Source organism: Penicillium atrosanguineum, assembly GCF_028827265.1.
Source record: "Penicillium atrosanguineum strain IBT 20685 chromosome Unknown utg000002l_segment0_segment0, whole genome shotgun sequence".
Classification (NCBI taxonomy): Eukaryota; Fungi; Ascomycota; class Eurotiomycetes; order Eurotiales; family Aspergillaceae; genus Penicillium; species Penicillium atrosanguineum.
Window position 1 is genome coordinate 2,596,125 of NW_026623134.1, and position 20,533 is coordinate 2,616,657.

The window sequence follows — 20,533 nt, forward strand, 5'->3', positions numbered from 1 at the left end:
TCACATGACGTATTTTTGCTTTTGCGATCGGTTTCAGATCTATACTTGGGGCTTGATTGAGTATAAAGTTGCATGTATGAATCCCAAATATCATTAGTTTAGTTCTAATACATTAAATATGGAATAATGTCTGTAACTTGGCAGCCAAGGCGCTTAAATCTATTGATGAGTGTTCTTTTACGCTCCTTATATACCTCCAGTAGTAAATTGGGTACATGTAGCATACGCAGTCAATGCATATAACCAGACCTAAGTATATTGTGCTGGAAATGGGCTTCCAATCGGTATCTTCTCATTTTATCTATCTAAATCGTCGAACTTGTAACCAGATGTAACCAGAGTCCCGACAGATCTGGTTAAATGGAAGGGAATCCCGTGACCTGGCGGCGTTTTCGCGCAACGCCGCGTCCATGGGTGCCTCAACCGTGGCTTGAGTCCATTTGACAACTGCAGAGTCGGAGCTGCCTAGCTTCACTTTGGATTTCACATCAGGCAGCGGCAATGAACGCTCCATGGCTCCGACGCTCTTTACTTCATAGGAACCCAGACTAGCCAACCATGGACAAGCTCAGCAAGAGGGGCTTCTTTGATGCCCTTCAAAGGCTCGATAACTCCGATGATGAAGACGATGACTCTTTTGAGAATCTTCTCTTCAGTTCGCGATCTTCTCGGAATCCAGGTCCATCTGCTGCTCCTGTCCCAGCCAGTCCTGGGCCCGCTTCTCTTCAACGTTCCAACACCGAACCTCTGGCCTTACCTGCTGTTGGACTGCGGCAAATTCCTCACACCGGTAATCCTCGAAGCTTTGTCGAGGTAAGTGAACCAAAAGTGAGAATTGTTCAACGCGCTCAGACCACCGGAACGATGCCGTTGATAAAGGCCGCAGGTCCTCCTGCGAAGAAGAGGAAGACAGATAACCTCAAGATTCTCCCTGAAAATCGGCAGATCTTTAAAGGGCTTTCATTCTGTAAGTTAACTCGAAGTTCTCATAGTTCCTTTCAATGTTTACCTGACAATCGGACTAGTCTTTTTGCCGAACAATGATATCGCCCCGTCTCGGCGACTGCGCATCCAACGGGCTCGGGAGTATGGTGCTCAATGGGCCAGAGAATGGACAGAGAGTATCACGCATGTAATTGTCGACAAGGGCCTTCTATATCAGGACCTCTTAACCCACGTGAAGGCCGAAAACTTACCTGTCAGTTCTTTTCGTCTGGACATCTCTAAGCGGGGCTAACAATGCAATAGGCTCGTATTGCCGTTGTGAATGAATCCTACCCATCCGACTGCATCAGATTTCGAACAGTCTTGAGCACCCTGCAAGTACGCTTCCGTGTCAAGGGCACCCCGGTGGATACGGACAATTTAGAGCCAACTATGACCGCTGAGCCGGTACTCGCAGACTCCTTGCCACTGAAACCATCGAGAAGAGCACGGCAAAAGTCTCCAGAAACTTCTCAGTCAAACTGCGAAACAGCGCTAATCGAGTCACCTTTCCCCAAGCTAGCAGTCAGCCAGCCAGCGCCAGAGACAGAGCATGATGCAATTACGCGCGAAAGGGATTCCCTAGATGATGTTATCGACGAGGCAAAAGCAGCCAATCATTTGGTGAGTAATTTCTAATCCTTTCCTGTTTCCATATGATTACTCACTATTCACAGCCCCTCGATGCACTTGACTCATCTGACGAGGAATCCCATGCCGAAGAAACCGATGGCGAATCCTCTGAGCGAGAGGACGCCCCCAAAAAGAAACAGAGAGAACCGCTCGGGGAGAATAAGACTGGGCAATCATGGATGCAGGGCTTCGCTTGCATGCAAAAGTTCGACCCGAACGCAAAAAGTGATAACCCCAACAGCAGAACCATCGAGATCCTGCAGCAAATGTTGGATTACTATACCCGCACCGTCGATCAATGGCGCACAATGGCCTATCGCAGGGTGATCGCTGCATTACGCCGACAGCCTCAAAAGGTCGCAACACGAGCTCAGGCTCTGGCCCTCCCCGGCATCGGAAAACGACTGGCGGACAAGATCGAGGAAATTGTCCTCACCGACCGCCTCCGTCGTCTTGATCACACCAATGAATCTCCCGAAGATAGAATGATTCAAGTATTTCTTGGTGTCTACGGTGCTGGCCTCATCCAAGCGTCTAAATGGGTTGCACAAGGCTATAGATCTCTCGATGATCTCCGGGACAGAGCACCGCTCTCTAAAAACCAGCGCATCGGAGTGGAGCGTTACCACGACTTTGCTCAGCGAGTACCACGCAAGGAGGTCGAAGAACATGGAGCGATCGTCCGTCGGGCAGTACAGGCGGTGGACAAGGACATGCAGGTCATTATCACAGGTTCTTACCGCCGCGGGGCACTGGATTCGGGAGACATCGATCTCCTCATCACCAAGCCGAACGCATCGCTGGATAAAATACAATCACTGATGATGAACATCGTGGTGCCAAAGTTGTTTGACGATGGATTTTTGAAAGTTGGACTTGCTACCTCGCGTCATAACCACGACGCGTCCAAATGGCATGGCGCGTCCGCTCTGCCTGGGAATGTGTGGCGACGCATCGATTTGCTTTTTGTGCCTGGGGCCGAGTTCGGGGCTGCAATCCTTTACTTCACCGGAAACGATATTTTTAACCGCAGCATGAGACTACTAGCCCGAAAAAAGGGTATGGTGTTGAACCAGCGAGGGCTGTACACGGATGTGCTTCGCAGCGCCGGTGTGAAGATCAACCCGGGGCGACTATTGGAGGCACGCAATGAGCGCCGGATCTTTGCGGCCTTGGGAGTGCCCTGGCGGCCTCCAGAGTATCGAATTTGCTAGATTCATAGTTCCAACTATCCAAAATAAAACTTCTAAATAAAATCATTAGCAAATACCAAATGAAAAAGAGTATACAGCAATATACGATGACGAAAGGTGGAAGAAAGTCAAATGAAAAGCTGCATATTTCGCAGGCTCCCGGCAGAGATTTTCCCCAGGAGGTGACCTCAACCTTTCACTCACTTCATCCATCATCGATCAACCCAGGACTTTGTCAACCTCATCAGAAAACTAGTTCCATCTTTCTAGGGCCGTCTTTTATCACCGCTTTCACCCACGGTGATCACCGCCTTCTCATCACCGCCTTTCCCAACGATCACCGCCTTTCGTGCGGTGAAGCCTTCATCGCGTGTCTTTTTCCCACCCCAACTTGACCGCCTCTATTTGCCCCCCAGTTTTGCCGTTCCCTCGATTTATCTTACACCAGCTCGACTGACAGTCCTGACTCTGGGCTTTGCCTGTTTGGCCTGGTGCCCCTGCCCTTGAGGTCTCCTTCCTGTTTTCTCCCTGGGCCTCGCCAGATCCGGAATCGCGCGGTCTCTTGTTTGGATTCGTCGCGTCTTCAGACTTTCCTTCAGACGAACACAAAGAGAGAGCATTGCCCGCGGCAATCGATCTCTTTGGTCTCAATCTGTGTGAAACGCGTGTTTCTACTACCTCTCTTCAGCTCTGACCACACTCAAAATGGGTCGCAAGCCCAACCAGCTTATCCTCGAGTTCTTTATCCGAGGCCCCAAGCTCGAGGATTCTAGCAACCGCTACCAGCACACCTGCAAGGCCTGCGGCGAGAAGTTCCCCAAGGGTCGCATTGACAGTCTCACCAATCATCTGGTCAAGAAGTGCCAGGCCATTCCTCTTCGCGACCGCCAGCGTGTGCTCCTCCGCCTCCACGAACTCCCCGATTTGACCGAAGGCGACACAAATAAGGATCCCACCTCGACTGGGAAGGGTAAAGACGGGAACTTTGGCAATCGCCCCAACTTTGACGGCTTGAACGTCCTGGCGGAAGCTTCTCGTCAGGTTGGCGCCTCGGAGCCGCCCAAGCGAGGCGCGCAGTACACCCAGTCTCTGACTGTTGGTGGAAAGACCGTAGTCGTTGATCCGGCGCTGGAGGCTGACTTCCAGGGACCGAGCTCTCAGCAGGGTGACGAAAAGCAAGAGGATGATAGCAATGCCCAGGGTATGTGACCCTCACGCGCACTCGAGGGAAATGCTGGCTTGTTAACAATCGATGCGCAGGAACTCCCCAATCATCTAACCACCCGGCCATCCCGGCTCTTCCTAGCCATACGTCTGGCGACCACAACTCCATGTCTCCTCCACTTGGCGACCACTCGATGACTCCAGACTCGACCTCCAACGCGCGCCAGTCGCAGTTGTCAATGATCGCAGCATCTGCCAATGAGATGGTTCCCCAGGGACTCTCCATGGATGACAGTGGTGAAATGAAGATGAACCAGTGGAACCAGCCACTCACGCACCAAGAACAGATTCTGTTCGAGAGCTTGCAGGAGCATGATCCTTCATTGACTGCGGCGACACCCACACAGCGTGCTGCATCTTTCCCTCGCCCAATTGCCATGAACCCCAATACCCAGGCCAAGGGATTTGTTAACGAGTTCGGCAATTCAACCAAGCCCGCTAAGCCCAAGGTGCGGGGTCGTTTCTCTGCTGAACGTCGTCGCGAGGTCCAGGAAGTGCGCAAGCGTGGCGCATGCATTCGTTGCCGTATGCTGAAAAAACCTGTATGTGTCAACCCCTATAACATTTTCTTGCAGTACGTGCTAACGAGATTCAGTGCTCTGGTGATAACCCCTGTACTACTTGTGCCAGCGTTGAGAGTGCTCGTCTCTGGAAGCACCCCTGTATTCGGACTCGCCTGTCTGAGGAGTTCGAGCTGTACAATGCTAGTAAGTATTGCTTGTCTTCCTGTTTGAGATAAGACTTGGAAATTGACAAATGATAGACCTCCATGCGACACTCGCCTATCACGATACCAGTGCGATCAAAAACCAAATCAAATTCGAGCACTATGCTGGTCGCATTGAGGTGACTCACGGGGAGGAGAGCATGGTCTTCGTCACCATCAGTGGTCTTCAGGGCCACCGCTCAACAGTTTCGACCCTCGATCCGCAGCTTCAGGGCCTGGGTGAGGATCAGTTTTCTGGACCTCCTCAGGAGATCTATCTGCTGGACAGCGATGCCGATGACATCCCAAGCAAGCTGGAGATGTACATCAAGAAGACAGCTCCATTCTTCTTTGAGCGCGAGGCTTCTCCTTTCGTGAAGTCTACCCTGATGCTTGCTGCTGAACTTGCCCAGACGAAGAAGGACACCTTGCTTGAACGTGCCGTAGACCTTTGGGTCGCCACTCACATCCTGGTTGATACCGAGCTTAGCTGGAAGACCTACTGCAACCCTACCCTCCCTCCTACTTCTATGCACTCCCTCTCCCAGCCTCAGGACGAAGGCCGTATGCCTATCGAGGAACACTCCGACCCCGAATCTTACGCTCTCCTGTGCAGCCAACTCCGTGCTGCGATGGAGAAGCGTGCTATGCAATTGAGCAAGTCCGTGATCAACGACCTAGAGCGCCGTCTGCTCCAGCGCCAGAAGACTGGCTGGTTCGAGACTTTCCTTGTGTCAATGGTCCTGCTTAACTGTGTTGAGCGAACATGCTGGTTATTCCGCTCATGGGACAACGAGAACTTTTCCCAGCGCGTAAGTTTCACCCTGAATTCGAAATTTCTTCCACTAACATTCTCTATAGTGGCCCCTGGACAAGCGTCCCCCTTACTACTACAACCAGTCTGAGCGATTTGCCGACATCCTACACATGCTCCTGAGAATGCGTAGCCTTCCACCCAAGACCACCGTCCGCCCCGATAACGGTACCCTCAAGGCCGTCGACGGCAGTGACGAGAATGCGGTGCGCTGGTTTGACATGATCCAAATTTCCCGTACGTACCCCTCTCTTTTCATCTGTCACCAATACTAACAAATTTGCAGCCTACTATCTCGAAGAACGCGCCAATGCCATGTTCGACGTATCTGATTCGCGCTCCCTCGACCTCCGCCACAGCGCCGCACTACTCCTGCCTGCAAACTCTTAATTGTTCGCCTTTCAGACTATTTAATATCGCTAAGCGTCTTCTTCAAACAATTTCGTCTGCTGTTTCTGTATTACTTGCTTGGGAATTGTGTTCCAAGGTTGTGTGTCGGTAGTCTTGCAAGATTATACTCCTTAAATATTGGGTATCAATCTTGAGTTACCATCAATGAAAGATTCTGTGTTAAACCCAGGATTTAGATGATTTGGCTTCGTTGATCCTAGTATATCCAAGTACACCTGCATTGATTGGCATTGGAGGATCTCGATACTCCCCCGGAGGTCGGTGAGCAGATATACATTCATCTAGTACGTAGCTTGCCAACCTTAAAAGTCTTCAGAGAGAAAAGTGTCGTACATAATAACACTAAATTAGATTGCCTGCTTGCTCCAGCTGTTTACAATTTCGCCTGTTCATCCTACCACGGCCCTATCAATCAATTAAAGCAAAATGGAGAACGCATAATGCAAAGACCCCGACTTCAGTAGTCACCTTCATGGTATTCTCTGCGATGGTCGTTGACGCGATTGGCTCCACAGTATGCTCACTGGGTTAGTCGGATGCAGTTGTGGAGTTCTCAGCGGAATCCACGAAGAGACTGTCTGGAACCGGATGTTCTGATCTTTCAATGACACGCTGAACAATAACGTCTTGGAGCAAAACGCACCACTGGGAATTTTTTTTATCGTGCCAGTGACGGACGTAGACACTGTGAGATCTGTTAGTCGAAACTTCTCTATCGTCTTACCGTTGATACAAGAGTGAGGGTTTCAATAGCCGCACGTACCAGTCCTTTAGATTCGGATATGGTTTCAAATCTGTTAAGATCTCCCGTGAGAGTACTGCGCTGAGACCGATTTGTTCGTGGTCTCGTGGGATGAGAGGGGAACTTGACAATATTGGCATTCCGGGTCTGTTGTCTAGATAAAGCCTCTGAGCGGAGACCTTATGGTAAAGGAGAAGGGTCAGAAGAGGCGCCATTTGAGCGATGTCAAAGCTACATGCTGCGAAGAGTTTTTGAAATCGTCAAATATTCTTTAAACATGGCTTTCTCTTCGAAGAAGATGGTGTGGTCAACATATTTATATCATGGGATGTTTTGAATATGATCCGATGTGTTCGCACCTGAGTAGGAGACGGATCTATTGAGTTCAATATTTATATAAGATAATGGTAATTGAGTGTGTGTGTGTGTGAGAGAGAGAGAGAGAGAGAGAGAGAGAGAGAGAGAGTAGGCCCAGGAGGAAGAACTATAAGAAATGCAACAAGGATTAGAAGCCATTGAAATTAAAAATGGGTCAGTTTACTAAATACATATTGAAACTGTTCGAAAGATGATTGATATGTGATCAGAAGTAACGAGAGTATTATAAGTTATCCTAAAGACCAGCGTTTGAATTACCAATGCAAAAAGTTGCGGAGAGACCGAAAAGTAGGATGGCTCGAAAACGAAGCAAGATATAAATATCGAATGAAGCCATCAAGGAAAGAAGTGCGAGATATCTGAACACGAATCAGCTTCTGCGACCCACGATTGAGGAGAACCAGGTGAGCATCATTACCTTAATGCTTAACAGGAATAATCTTATCAACGCCGAAAGATCTCCAATCCAGGCTTTGAACATTGTCCCGGTCTTTGGCCCAAGGGCTGCTGTGGCGGAGCACCGCGCAGTGACACTTCTTCTCGCAATCAACCCAGCTGCTGTAGAGAGAGCTACGGGCCTAGTAAATTTATGCGCTCGTGGAAGTTATGGAAGTAACTCACTATGCGCTGAAGTCATTTTGGATCTTCTCAGTCGCGCTCTCCAGCACATTGGAGTGTAAGTGCGAAATGGTATCGGAATGGGTATTCACATACTCCTTATACTCGTCGATTTTGAGATGCACGCCGGAGCTATTATCCAGGACGAAAGATTCGTTCTCGGCCCGATAGGTAAGAAGGATCAAGGAAGGCGAGAGGATGGTCATGATGAATGGGGTTGGATTAAATAAGACGATTGTGTGTGATGAAGGGTTTGATGAAAGATATAGTTGAAGAGCGAAGGAGCGAGGAGGTCGATGTTTGTATAGCAGGTGCAGGCTTATAGGTAGGAGCCGTTGCCAGAGTTGAAAATTCGGTCCGTGGTTCGAACCGGTTGTAGTTGACCCAAAAAGGCTTAGGGAGTCTCTGCAGTCCTGAACTGTGTTAATTGAGAGAAAAATAAGCTTATATCTTGTCCGTTGCCAAACTGGCGCGGGAGCTCTTGTTATGCGTTAGCTCATTGAGGCCGTCCATGGTAGCCACCTCTACACCAATACGGATTGGGCCGCCTTTGCTCACTTCTATATACCTTGCATCAATTCGCTCGACCACAATCGAATCTCTTCTTCCCTACCAACCTCCCTACCATCTACCAGAAACTATCGCAACACTGGCCAGATATCTAGCAGCCAGTGTAGAAAGAACCTGTATCACTAGACATGTCTAGCCTTGATGAGGAATCGCTGAAGGTGAACACCCCATTCAAGACAACCCAGAAGAGTACAAACCACTCACACAATTTTGCCCAAAGAGTCTGAAGGCTCAAGCCAGCCACGCCTACAAGAGACTACGACAAGTCCAGATCGACGGCGTCAAAAAGGCGCAGCAATCCCTATTTGACGTCCATGAAATACCCAAAGCCATTGTCCACGTGCTCGAAGCCCAAGTAACAAGATTGGAACTGACAAATTCTGAGCTGAAGACCTATCACGAGCTGAGAGCTCAGCGAGCTAAACTGGAAGATGAGGTCATCGACCTTAAAGACAAGCTCTACAGAGTCCGTCTTCGCAATCTCCTCGAATACGAGAAAGGAGACATGGAGGACCCTGATTTTGAGCCGCAGCTTGACTGGCTCAACAAGCAGACCTGTAGCGCAGATTGTCTTCTGGATGCTGGTATGATGCTGCATTGGGGCGGACTCCAGGGGGAGTTTTGTGAACATGTTAGGGACTCATTCTTGAAGATCTATGGCATGATGCCCCAGCAGATCTACGACTTTGGTGAATAACCTACTTGAACCTATGGCTTTGTTTATTGTGTGTTGCTGACATCTGTATAGCCGGCCATGGACCCCTCAGTGACCCGCTCTTCAAGTGAATCGACCACAGAGCGAACAAGTGCTTGGCCCGCGAGATGCTCAAGAACCGCCAACACGACGTGTTCGACATGATACTCCGCCGAATCAACGCAGGAGATGCGCCTCAATTGATTTCAGCACTGTGCAAATTCTATTGGCGTACCGACGCGGGGAGACAGCAGGCAGGAAGAACACCAGCTGGAATTGAATCAGGTTAGACGACGAGTTTTACATGAAGGGGAAGGGACAGTTCCTTCATCTTCTCAAGGCATATGGCAATATTTGGAATTAACTTGCATCTAGCATCCATGAATGTATTGTATTCAAAGCCTCTCAGCCTGCTCATAAAGTAATGGTATTCTATTCCACAAACTGCCAATTCCGCACCAATTCAGTAATAAAAACATACACTATACAAAACGCCTCGGCCTCTCGTATTAAGGCGTCTGCATATGAACCTCCGGCTGCACCTGTGCCTGTCCCTGTCCTGCCGGCTGTGTTGATTCTAGCACAACGGCGTAGAACTTGCCTTCCTCTGAGGTGTCGTGGTACGGACCGGCCCCGAGAACAGCCCTATGTTCATCAGCACGGGATGCCAACACCGACACTGAACACCACCACGGGAAACATGAATTATGAAGACTTACCACCCTTTATATTTCGGCTGGTTGAAAATCTCAGTAAACACCTTCAAAATGCGCAGTGGTAGTTCCAAGATGGATGGTAGCTCGGGCCCCTCGCCGCAAATCGGGAGACCCAGTTTGTTGACGGGGAGGTACACGATCTCCGCTGTGTTTTGCGGATTGCGCGCCTCCTGGAAAATGAGGAGGCGACGGGTTGGACTCTGTGTTTTGCTCATCTTGAGAGGATGATGCTTGAGATAGTGATAGTGCAACTGTTGTTTGTGTACGGACCCGATGATCTTGCACTCGAGTCTTTGCGCTCAATTACCCAGCGCGGGCTTCTTTTGCCTTGGCTGTCTTGAAGACGTTCCTAGAACAAAATTAAAATATGTGCGTAGCGACATCTCGAAACATATCATATCTCACCAAGTCCTTGAACGCGACGCGACAGAGGCTGCTTATCGCGTCCGGATCGGCTATGATTATCGCGGGGCACGAAAAAAAGGGGGGGAATGCGCGGGCTTCACGTCCACAAGGAACGACCGTCCTTTTGCAAGGTGAAATAGATCAGAGAATAGTCAGACAATAGAGCCATGTGTTTAAGGCAGTCAACACCGAGGAATGGGTAGATGGGCTCCGGGGATGTTTGTGTTCCTCTTTGCCGCGTGGAGGTGGGGTGGGCGGAATGATCATCGCGCTTTTAGTAATGGCACATACTTTAGTACTTAGTGGAATGAAGATGACATTTTCCCTAGCACTGGATCGGGCTTAGATGGACATTAAAATTATGTCTAAATCTAGATTGGATATGGAGTAAATGCCGGAGCTGGAGCTCAAGGGACGCAGCGCAGACAAATGCCACTATGGATCAACCACGCTAACAATAACAGATGGAAATTGGGAATATTCAAGGAACGAAAAGACATTGGGTATCATAGTGGAAAGGAAATGGAAAGAAAGAAAGTATCAGTAAGCACATATACAAGGGATGATGCAAAATCAAGCATCGAGCTCCCCATCCAATACTCGTCTAGCAGCGTCCAGTCGTCGTCGTAGAACTCGTGCAGCCTTCATGTCGGGATCGGGCGAGGTCGTGATTGCTTGCAGGTCCATGCAGACATTACCCAGACTGGAGAAAAGCTGCTCGAGCATCTGCGTGTCGTCCGAGTTGATGCCTCCGTTTCCAGTGGGGGTTGCGGAGCCTGGGTGCGGGCTTGAGGCTGCTCGGACGGTTGAGACGAGGGATGAGACAAGGGAGGTTGGGGTTGCAGACCCGGCCCCTGATGAGCGGCCGGTCACGTCTAGGGCCCGGGATGGGGTTTGTGGCTGGCTGTTGATAGGGACATCGCCATGTCGGGGCCCGCGGGGAGTTTCTGAGCGATCAGTCTCAAGGACGGGACTGGGTTGGCGACGGAGTTCTGTTGATGTTAGAATAGCTTTCATATGATATGCAGATATAGGATCTCACCATGATTGAACCGACGGTCCCAATAGAGAAGGTCTTCTTCTTCCTCGGTCATCTCGTCGCCTTCCATTGCGGTAGCAAATGTAGCAACAGTCGAGACGGACATGGCACTGTTGTTGCGCGAGTGCTTAATCGATCGAGATCGAGAAGGCTGTCGAGAGCGAGAGCGAGATTGCTGACGAGACCGCGAGGCCTGGGCAGGCCGAGTCGTCTCGGTAGACTCTTGAGAAACCTGACTGGGGCGGCGAAACTGGCCCGAGTAGTTGCCCAGTGCACTGTGCAGAATGAAGTGTTCGTAGTCAAAGGCATCTTCGCGTTCCTCGTGGGGCACGCCTTCAGCGGCGTATTCTTCCAAATCTGCGTCAAGCGGCTCGCGCAGGATTTCATCAAGAGCCTCCCGGTCGATTTCGCCCTCCTCGGCGTCTTCATACATGCTTTCTGCGACAGATTGCCGACCGTCGTCATAGCCCACGGGTGGTGTTTGCCAAGGCACATGCCCTGTTGGTGGCGAGGCAATCGCCGAGGATGGCTCCAGAGAACTGTCATCATTCCGCTTGGCCGCGTTGTTCTCGCCTTGGTATTTAGCAGTCCCGCTGGGATTCAGGGAGCGGACCTCTCGAGCGTATTCAGAGCTGCCATCCCGTCTCGTGTTGGATCCACGGCTACTCTGGCCTTCTCGCAGCTCCAGACCATTTTTATAAAAGGGATCCGCAGCCGTCAAAGGACTAGGCGTGCGCAAGCTTTGGAGACTGCGTCGGCGAAGGTTATCCTCTTGATTCCGCACCTTGAGGGAAGAAATTTTGATATGAAGACCCTTCATCTGGTACTGTAGATCACGCACTTGCAGCTGAGACTGGGCCCGACTGGGTGGGCCATACGAACTGTAGACCGGACTGAAATCTCCCGGGGTTGACTTGACATCGTCCTCCGAAGAGATACCCAGACCCTTAGGAGATTCGGCGGGACTGCTCTCCTGGGACTGCTCGATAACAGGTGACTGCGCAGTCTCGGGAGACGGTTGCTGGCTCTCTTGCTGGTTCTCTTGCTGGTTCTCTTGCCGGTTCTCTTGCTGGGGCGTTTGCATAGACGAAATCGACGCACGGTGCGTGAGGTATGCCCTACCGGGCCCATATTGAAATGATCGCTGGTCGGTATTCAAGTTGGACCGACTACTAGAGCCCATGGCACTAACAGACCGAGACATTTTCTTTGTATCATTCGACATGGACTCAGACGGGAAATTGGTCTCGCTGTGCACACGCGAGTGCCGGTTCGTCGAAGCATCCTGCGACGCAACCACTGACTGTCGACGGAGCGCAGAGCCCTTGCGATGGGAAATCGATCGATAAAGGCCACCCGGCTGGTGAGACCCAATAGGTGAGGTCGCCGGCGATGACTGCGAAGGCGAGGGCGTATGTCGCACCGCCGAACGAGCGCGGTTCAGGTTCCCCTCCATCAGCGTCAAACGCTTCTTCGCATTCTCTAGAATTCTTTCAGCCTCGCTGCTCAGTATCGCGGACGAGAACTCGTCTCCAGGGCCCTTGCCCTTCGCAGCAGTAGAGGCAACGACAGTGCTAGGCAAGCCGGTCTTGCCTACATCTCCATTTCCCGGCTTGTTTACACTCTCCGCAGGATTCGGTGACGGCTCAGTAGCAATCTGCGGCGACGACGCCTGCTTTGCTGTCGAAGCGCGAGTACTCCCCGCGCTCACAGTCGAACTCGAGCTACTCCCCGCATACTCCCCCGTCTCAGGAGCGGTCAATTGCTCCTCTGTGTCAGGCGAACTCGTTGTTCCCTGGTCGCGTGGACTGTCCTCCTCGTCGAACCCTCCCAAACGCGACGGCGAGAGTTCCTCGCCGATATCAGACAGTCGGCGATTATTCACGTCGTCATTGGCCCAGTGTCGCGAAAAATTTTTCTTGGGTCGGCCGTTGGAATGCGCATCGCCGGAGTAGCGCGCATTCAGATTGGACAAATAGACCAGCTGGGAGGGCGGGGAGGGAGTCTGGGATTCGCGATCGCTGCCATACGGCAGGATCATGTCCGGGTCGGTCAGAGTGAGGGAGGGCATGCGTGCGGGCTCTCGGGCCTGAGGAGCCTAAGGAATGTAGGAGAGAGGAAAAGACAGAGACGGGCTGGGCTGGCTCTGAGGCCTGGACTAGGAACCTAAGGACCCAAGGAACCAAAGTGAACAAGCCTGAAAAAGCTGCCCCTAACGGGCAAGTTCGATGGGGTTTAGCGTGCTGTGATCATTGCCTGATCGGGGTAAGCAGAAGAAGATGATGATGATGAAGTGAAAGTTGCTTGAGTGATGAGATTGGAGGGTGAGGTTCGATGTGGTGTGTCAAGCATAGATCTCGATTTTACACGTCACTTGCAGCCCACAATTGCACTGTGCTCGTGCAGTCAATAGTTGGAAGTAGCATAGACTGTCTTTCTAGCTTGAAGGATGTTTAATTACACCTGGCACTAAAACACTCCGGCACTTAGTAGAGCGGCACAGGCCGTTGGCTGCTGTAGCCCCGTGCTGCTTATAGCTGATGGCCTCGTGTCCCATCCTAACACTAACACTAACACTTCAGAATCCCTAGGTCGCACAAGGGTCATGCATGAACAGCTACGCAGGCATACGCAAGGACCCCCATGTTTCGGGACTCCCTGGCTTCTACCGCAGTATTCAATCAAATGGTACGAACCCCTGAGGTCCGCCCGTGATCCACGGAACCCACTCAGTGGGGAACTAATTTTCATGCCAAAAATACGTAGAAAAATAAATATCATCATGTTATGCTTTTAGGTCGACGCCTGTACAATGTGGTAGATATTACAAACCCCCAAAAAGAAAACACCCTATAGCTTCTGCAGCAGAATCTTCGCTCCACTGCTCGTCGGCCCAGGCTTCTTCTCATCTTTGCCGGGCACCGACGCCTTCTCCAGCGCCTTCTTGTTCTTCTTCAGTATCTTCAGCAGCTCATCCTTCTTCGAGAAATCGTCAGATTCAGTCAGAGCAACAATCACGAAGGGGTTGGCTCCCGTAGCCCATTCCATCACCTCGTCACTGATCTGCTCGTACAGCAGATCGTGGAAGTTGAGCGCCGGCTCCACCTTCTCAACGCTCTTAGTAGCGGGGTTGAAGCGGCCACCCTGTACGAGCGACTTGAGCAGACGTCCGACGGAGGCAAAGTCGCGTGTCTCGGACTTGGCCTTGGCAGCCTGGGCCACACCTTCCAGGGCGGCGGTCTTGTCGCCATCAGCTTCGAACAACACTTCACCGATGAACTGACATCCCATTGTAGTCTCCAACAAGGTCTCAGCGCGGGCGGCAATGAAAGCAAGCAGGGTGGGGGAGGCGGCCTTGACGAGCTCCAGACGGCGGGTGGCGGGCTCCTTCTTGGAAGTTTCCTTGCGGACCTCGCGAACCTCTTTGAGAACCTCCTGGTCCGCTTCGGGCAGGAGCCACTTGACACGCTCGCCAGCGAAGGGGTATAGAACTGCGACACGGGCAGTCAGGTCGTTGACCTGGTAGCACAACTCCTCGTTCCGGGCCTCCTCCGGGTCGTTCTGGTTCAACAGCTCACCAAAGATAGACTTGGAGCTCAATTTGGTGTCGTCCACAACTTCGTAGGCAGCGAGAAGAACCATGTGGCCATTCAAATCACCGGCCATTGCCTTGACGGTGTCTCTGTAGAATCGCAGGAGCAGCTTGCGGTCCTTGGCGTTGGCGTAAGCCAGAGTCAGGGACATCAAGCGCGAGCCAGACTGGGTGAAGGCCAAGTTCTTGACCAGATCGCCCTCCTCGTCGCCCTTGAGCAACTCGATGAACTCGTTCGCTTCCGTGCTGCCAGGCTTGGTAGCGAGGAAGTATTGCAACATAGCGTCGTGCAGCATGGTGAAGCCGGTGCTCTTCTTCTGAACCAACTGGTTGATGAGCTCATGTAGGTAGTTCATGATAGGGCCCCGCTTCTCGGGGTGAGCCTCCAAAATCTTGGGCAGGTCGGACGAGGGCTCCTTGTCCTCCTGGAAGATAACGAACTCGGCACCATACCACTCGCGCAGCAAGCGGGTCTTCTGAGCCTTGGTCGCAACGGTACGATAGACATCATCGAGAATCCACGATCCCTCCGGGTGGCGGATAAGACGCCTGACATGGCCATAGAACTCGGGGATAATCATATCACGGGTCTCGTTGTCACCGTGCACAATCAGCTTACCGACCAAGAACTTGGCATAGCGGCTCTGAGCCAGCTCCTTGTAGCTGCCCTGCAATTCCTGTGCAATCTGCTTCCGCTGTTCGAGGTTACCGTACTTCAGAGCGGTCTGGATGACTCGGACGGAGTCGTGCTTGAAAACAAAGTCACGGACACGGCCGGTGACGATCTCGAACAGCTCGGTGATGAGCTTCTTGCGGTCTTCGAGTTTGACGTGAGACTTGCGGCGCAGCTGCTCCCACAGCTTTTTCGAGCGTGCGATCTGATCGGCATTGGGCTTGGCGGCCTTGCGCTCCAGCTGGAGAGCCTTTTGCTTGGCGTGGGACTCGCGAGACGCATTGCCTAAAGGGTGATTCCTGTTAGTGGCTAGACTCGTAGACCAGTGTAAAGCAAAACATACTCTTCGCCTCGTCGGCAACCTTCTGGTGCTTGTTCTCCTGCTGGGCAGACTTCTCCTGCTCTTCCTGCTCATCGCTCGCATCTTCCATATCGACATCATCCTCCGGGCTCTCATCAATGGCATCAATAGCATCGAGGTCATCGTCGGAAATATCGTCAATATCGAAGTCGTCCTCGTCCTCGTCCTCCTCAGACTCTTCCTGAATCTTCTTCTTGGAAACCTTCTTCTTTTCGTCCTTCTTAGGCTTGGACTCCTTCTTCGAGCTAGACTTCTTCACGGGCGCAGCGGTTTTGGACTTTGATGCGGAGACTGTCTTGGTCTTGCTGCGCTTTCCATTGCGATCCTCGGCCGCGTCGACGGGGCGTTTTACTCCAGCCATGATGATTATAAATCACGGCGACACTGAAATAGTGTCTGGACTGGGAATAGATTGAAAGATTGGTTGGTGCCCGAGCTGAGATGGCTCGTGGTGCTGGAGGATAATTTTTTTGATCGCAGGCGGAGGAAGTTTTTTTGCCGCTGTTTGCTCGGTTTGCACTGATAAGGAGATTAGTCCCAGACATTGGAGTTGAACGTTTGAATGCTACGATCATTGCTTTCTTTGTCTTCGAATGGTTCTGGATTATTTATTCCAAGGTAGTATATGGTGAAAGAAATATATAAACCCATGCGGCGTGTAAGTTAGCCATATTCTAGACGCTCTGAGGACTGAGTGGACTTGAACTCGATAAGTAACGATTACGATCAGTCCACTCGCAGATTAAAATAAAAGAAAGTAAAAATTTACAAATGAAAGCCCTGCGACTCTCGCCAGAAGAAAACATCCAGCGAAAGTCGGGGTTCCGAGAAATAGCACTCGGAATAAGACGTTATGATGCGAATCAGACAAAGCGAAGCCAACCCAGTACGCCTCGTAAATCAGACCTCATCAACAGATATCATGAATCATGGGAGCTCATTCCCTCTCTCGGCCACCACAGGCGTGGGACCCTTCATGGCGCTTAACTCTGAACCACCGCCGCTCTGCCCGCGCTTCCTGCCAGGAATATGGAATCCAAAGGAAGTAGACTTGTTACCGGATTGTGGTGCGTCACTGGTATCGCCGAAGCGGGCGAAGATTCCCTTCTTCTTGGGTTTCGTTTCGTCGTTTAGCCCGACTTCTTCGAATTTCTCCTCTTCCATCGGGTCGGGCTTCTCAAACCTGCCCGAGCACATGCCGGGCGAGCGGGAGAAGCGGGAGTCGAGGGATGTTCGGGAGGGGACGGCGTCGGCGTGTGCGACAGGTGAACGGGCGCAAATATCCTGTTCATTGTTAGAGGCTTATTTCCCATTTTTCGTAGTATATAGACGAGTCAAGTATGGCGGGGAGCGTACAAATGAGCGGCGATAAGAGTCGAATGATTCACGCGATATTGAAAAGGGTTCATTTTCGTCGACAAGGTCGCGATGGTTTGAAGAGCGTGTGGAACCTGGGTACCGGCGCCAGAAACTCTGTTTCTCCGGCGGGGAGGGCTGTGCCATCATTAGACCAGTCCTCTGGGGGGAGGGGGTATTGAATCGCATGACTGCGTTCATTAAGAGAGGCACTGTACCGGAAGATAGACACCGCTGTCATTGACGACTATCGGGGCACTGAGATTAGCAAGGTTCTCCTAAAGACCCTAAAGACCAAGTACGACTCGACCATACCACTCAATTTGTACTCGTTCGGTTCACCGTCGCAACTGCGACGAATCTCGATAGGAGCGGGGGTGGGCGACAGGTGATTCTCGTCGAAGCCATCGGCGTCCCCGCCATTGGGTTGATTCTTCCGGTTCAATAGGTTGCGAAATGGCGGCATGGTGAAGTGGTAAGAGGAACCTGAGGGGCCCCGGAATGGGAAGACATGCAATGCAATGATTTCACATGATCTAGGTGGAGTAGCATACCACGCCAGGACCTCGTCCTACGTCATTTTCATGATCTTCTCGACATTGAAGCAAGAAATTAAACCATGACCGTGCTCGATCGGCCAATAGCCTTGTAACTTTTAAACTCTTGTGCAACTTGTGTATCGCATATTCGACTTGACCTGGTTCCTGGCTCCACCTCCACAAACTCTGAAGATGTGTGGGGATTCGGTCTGTACCCAGGTCAGGGACGGAGTACGTATGCGATCTCGATCCTGGCGATCTAGTTTTCCTGCAATGACAGCTTTTCCGACAATCTAAGAGCACAATATTGAGATTCTTGGCGAGCACCGATGATCCCCTTTTCGCCGAGTTCGCGGGAATCTTTGCATTGACGCCAAGTCCCACCCAAATCGTGATAGCGATCACGGTCGTTAAAGTGACCTCGTTATCTATAACGTATGGAAAGTCCAGCGATCTATCTTCCGGGTAAGCGCAGACCTATTGTTAGGCCTTTCGCTCATCTGGAAGTGCATAATCTGAGCTATTTGGCTTGAAGTACTTGGTCCAGGTGCCTAAGGCTACGCCTTCGGGTCAGTTTTAGGAACAGAGACCCTCTAAAGGCGATGACAAGGGCAGTTCCTACATCTGGTAGCCCTGTAACGAACATTTCCTAGTCCGGGTGCCTTAGCTCCTTGCGACAAGTATCTTGTGGTGTTGAGTGCAGAACCCTTGGGAGAAGAGCAACGAGCTAATCAAAAGATAAGGCTGAAAAACGCCAACGCGCGTACTTGAGACCGGAAAATAAGATTGAGTCCCACATCATCAAGACCCTTCAATAAATACTGATTTGAGATACACGGTCATATGGAATGTGACGCCAGATTGAAAAGGTAAAACATGGGAGGTTCGGCATATTCGGCGAGCGTAAGCAACGTGGACTGCCGCCGTTCATTTCGGGGAATCTCCAGATTATCAATTTGTCAATACTAAGATTAGAAATCTGTGAGTTTGTCAGGGTACTTGCGATGTCTCGTATATACGCCACGATGGTTATAAAACGGGCCCGAGGGCCCGTCTATCGTATCTCAGACCAACAGCGACACAGGAAATAATCGTGTCAATCAGCAATCGTGAATCACACAGCCCGACTTTAAATCAAAATCCAGCAAGTCAGCAACAACAACCACAAAATGTCGCCAAGAATCTTTGTCACTGGTGCTACCGATCATGTCGGTGGATACACCACTGATTTCCTGATGGCTGCTCACCCAGAGTACGAAGTCATGGCACGCTACCTGAATTCACTCTCCGTCGAATGCTGATGATGCTGGTTTCACTAGCGGAGTGAAGAACAATGTGCCCACGGCGATCATCTGCCCTCCCCGGATTTACGGCGTCGGAGAGGGTCCGATTAAGACGCACAGCATTCATATTCCCTACTTGAGTGAGGCTATTCTAAAACGGGGACGCGGCACCCAAGGTAAGAACCTCTGAGATCGTATGCCAATCCTTTCTACTCAATCATCGCCCTGACAGGCCGAAGACAAACGTTAACAATGATGAACAGATATCCATGTCGGTGACGTGTCAAGAGCCTGTGTTCTCTTGATTGAAGAAGCACTGAGGCCCAGGGCGGCTAAGCTCAATGGAGGGTCCGAGGGTTATCACTTCGTAGAATCGGGCCAATTCGCGTAGATGGATATCTCCGAGAAGGTTGCGCAACTCGCCAAGTAACAGGGTAAGCTTGAGACTGCGGATATTGATCGACTACCTGTCGAAGACGCCTTGAAGGACCACCTATGGGCTCCTGTTCTTTGGGGAGGTAAACTGTCGCAGCCGGGCAAGCCGTCTCCGATCGCTCGGCTGGAAGCCTAAAGGTCCATCTATCTGGAAGGCTCTTCCTGCGTTGGCGAAAGCTGAGACTGACGCTCTTTAAATGTGAATTATGGAGTTGTTTGTTTAATTTAGCTCAACGGATCGCTGGATTCTTCATTTATCTGCTCTTTGGTACAAACCATGTTCCCGAAATAGTATGCTCTCTGGGCTTACAGCGATTGACAATGAAACCGTAAGCTATATTGCAGTAAATTGAATCAAGTCCGTATATCCTCACGTAATATGAATCATGCCGAGGCACAATATCTCTCGGCCCTTTTCCGTGCGTGAATCATGCACGCCAATTGAGACCTTCGCTACGCTAATTAAGCATAAAACGCCCCCAATTTAAATTCCAACTTCCAGATCGATTCTCTCAAGCTTGAAATTAGAAATGTGACTCTTCGAATATTGTATATCGCATTGTCCATTTAAATATTAACATCGACGATCGATAAGTTGAGATGATCGCCTGGCCGGATTGCCGCCCCGCACTCGGCAGACTCTTCGAGACCCAACCCTTGCTAGACGCGATATTACTGGCTACCATAACGTACCGGACAGTACCGTTTATCACTTTTTGGTTTAGCGCAATTCTTCCGATATGACTTCGCCTTATGTCTCTCCGTGAGGTCTCAGTTGGACTGAACAAAGTCGGAACACAAGGCGTGTTTGATCCACGTCTTCGAAGGGATGGCTACCCCCTTGAACTCCGGGAACATGCAAATGGCGTTGGACGATTGCTATTCTTGGGCTGTTCAGAATAATGAAGCCCCCAAGGGACACTTCGATCGTCATGAGAAACAGGTGCCTGATGGTGCCAAGATAGGTGAGGCTTGGCCCTTGTGTCAAAGCTTGGGCCAAACCACTGATCGTGTTCGCTATATCTAGGTCGTGTTGACTATCTAATTCAGGAAGTAGGAATATTTTCGTCATCAGGAGCATATCCTACTTCTACGGCGCCACGGATAGTCCAGCAGGCTCTTACCTACAGTAAGCTTTGCGTATCGCTAAACTAGTTAAAGAGGCCT

The 20,533-nt window shown here is 51.0% G+C and overlaps 10 protein-coding genes across 10 annotated transcripts; 4 read left to right on the forward strand and 6 right to left on the reverse strand.

Moving 5' to 3' along the window:
- Positions 1–558: 558 nt before the first annotated feature.
- On the forward strand, positions 559–2,831 carry N7443_002764 (DNA-directed DNA polymerase IV; the record flags this gene model as incomplete). Its single annotated transcript, XM_056882820.1, has 5 exons — positions 559–813; positions 853–967; positions 1,026–1,198; positions 1,249–1,608; positions 1,662–2,831. 5 exons carry the CDS (start codon positions 559–561, stop codon positions 2,829–2,831), a joined length of 2,073 nt encoding a protein of 690 aa, XP_056744661.1.
- A 684-nt stretch (positions 2,832–3,515) lies between these two features.
- On the forward strand, positions 3,516–5,944 carry N7443_002765 (uncharacterized protein; the record flags this gene model as incomplete). The annotated part of the gene is made up of 6 exons (XM_056882821.1): positions 3,516–4,011; positions 4,071–4,576; positions 4,630–4,741; positions 4,798–5,552; positions 5,602–5,791; positions 5,841–5,944. The coding sequence occupies 6 exons, from the start codon at positions 3,516–3,518 to the stop codon at positions 5,942–5,944; spliced, it is 2,163 nt and encodes a 720-aa protein (XP_056744662.1).
- A 549-nt stretch (positions 5,945–6,493) lies between these two features.
- N7443_002766 (uncharacterized protein) lies at positions 6,494–6,922 on the reverse strand (the record flags this gene model as incomplete). Its single annotated transcript, XM_056882822.1, has 2 exons — positions 6,494–6,650; positions 6,729–6,922. 2 exons carry the CDS (start codon positions 6,920–6,922, stop codon positions 6,494–6,496), a joined length of 351 nt encoding a protein of 116 aa, XP_056744663.1.
- A 783-nt stretch (positions 6,923–7,705) lies between these two features.
- On the reverse strand, positions 7,706–7,909 carry N7443_002767 (uncharacterized protein; the record flags this gene model as incomplete). The annotated part of the gene is made up of 1 exon (XM_056882823.1): positions 7,706–7,909. The coding sequence occupies one exon, from the start codon at positions 7,907–7,909 to the stop codon at positions 7,706–7,708; it is 204 nt and encodes a 67-aa protein (XP_056744664.1).
- Positions 7,910–8,401: 492 nt separating this feature from the next.
- Positions 8,402–9,059, forward strand: N7443_002768 (uncharacterized protein; the record flags this gene model as incomplete). The annotated part of the gene is made up of 3 exons (XM_056882824.1): positions 8,402–8,494; positions 8,545–8,962; positions 9,022–9,059. The coding sequence occupies 3 exons, from the start codon at positions 8,402–8,404 to the stop codon at positions 9,057–9,059; spliced, it is 549 nt and encodes a 182-aa protein (XP_056744665.1).
- Positions 9,060–9,476: 417 nt separating this feature from the next.
- N7443_002769 (uncharacterized protein) lies at positions 9,477–9,898 on the reverse strand (the record flags this gene model as incomplete). Its single annotated transcript, XM_056882825.1, has 2 exons — positions 9,477–9,612; positions 9,687–9,898. 2 exons carry the CDS (start codon positions 9,896–9,898, stop codon positions 9,477–9,479), a joined length of 348 nt encoding a protein of 115 aa, XP_056744666.1.
- A 763-nt stretch (positions 9,899–10,661) lies between these two features.
- N7443_002770 (uncharacterized protein) lies at positions 10,662–13,198 on the reverse strand (the record flags this gene model as incomplete). The annotated part of the gene is made up of 2 exons (XM_056882826.1): positions 10,662–11,080; positions 11,131–13,198. 2 exons carry the CDS (start codon positions 13,196–13,198, stop codon positions 10,662–10,664), a joined length of 2,487 nt encoding a protein of 828 aa, XP_056744667.1.
- Positions 13,199–13,977: 779 nt separating this feature from the next.
- Positions 13,978–16,114, reverse strand: N7443_002771 (uncharacterized protein; the record flags this gene model as incomplete). The annotated part of the gene is made up of 2 exons (XM_056882827.1): positions 13,978–15,677; positions 15,736–16,114. The coding sequence occupies 2 exons, from the start codon at positions 16,112–16,114 to the stop codon at positions 13,978–13,980; spliced, it is 2,079 nt and encodes a 692-aa protein (XP_056744668.1).
- Positions 16,115–16,680: 566 nt separating this feature from the next.
- N7443_002772 (uncharacterized protein) lies at positions 16,681–17,575 on the reverse strand (the record flags this gene model as incomplete). Its single annotated transcript, XM_056882828.1, has 4 exons — positions 16,681–17,037; positions 17,110–17,247; positions 17,328–17,356; positions 17,425–17,575. The coding sequence occupies 4 exons, from the start codon at positions 17,573–17,575 to the stop codon at positions 16,681–16,683; spliced, it is 675 nt and encodes a 224-aa protein (XP_056744669.1).
- A 1,242-nt stretch (positions 17,576–18,817) lies between these two features.
- On the forward strand, positions 18,818–19,322 carry N7443_002773 (uncharacterized protein; the record flags this gene model as incomplete). The annotated part of the gene is made up of 3 exons (XM_056882829.1): positions 18,818–18,900; positions 18,968–19,107; positions 19,195–19,322. The coding sequence occupies 3 exons, from the start codon at positions 18,818–18,820 to the stop codon at positions 19,320–19,322; spliced, it is 351 nt and encodes a 116-aa protein (XP_056744670.1).
- Between the last annotated feature and the right edge of the window lie 1,211 nt (positions 19,323–20,533).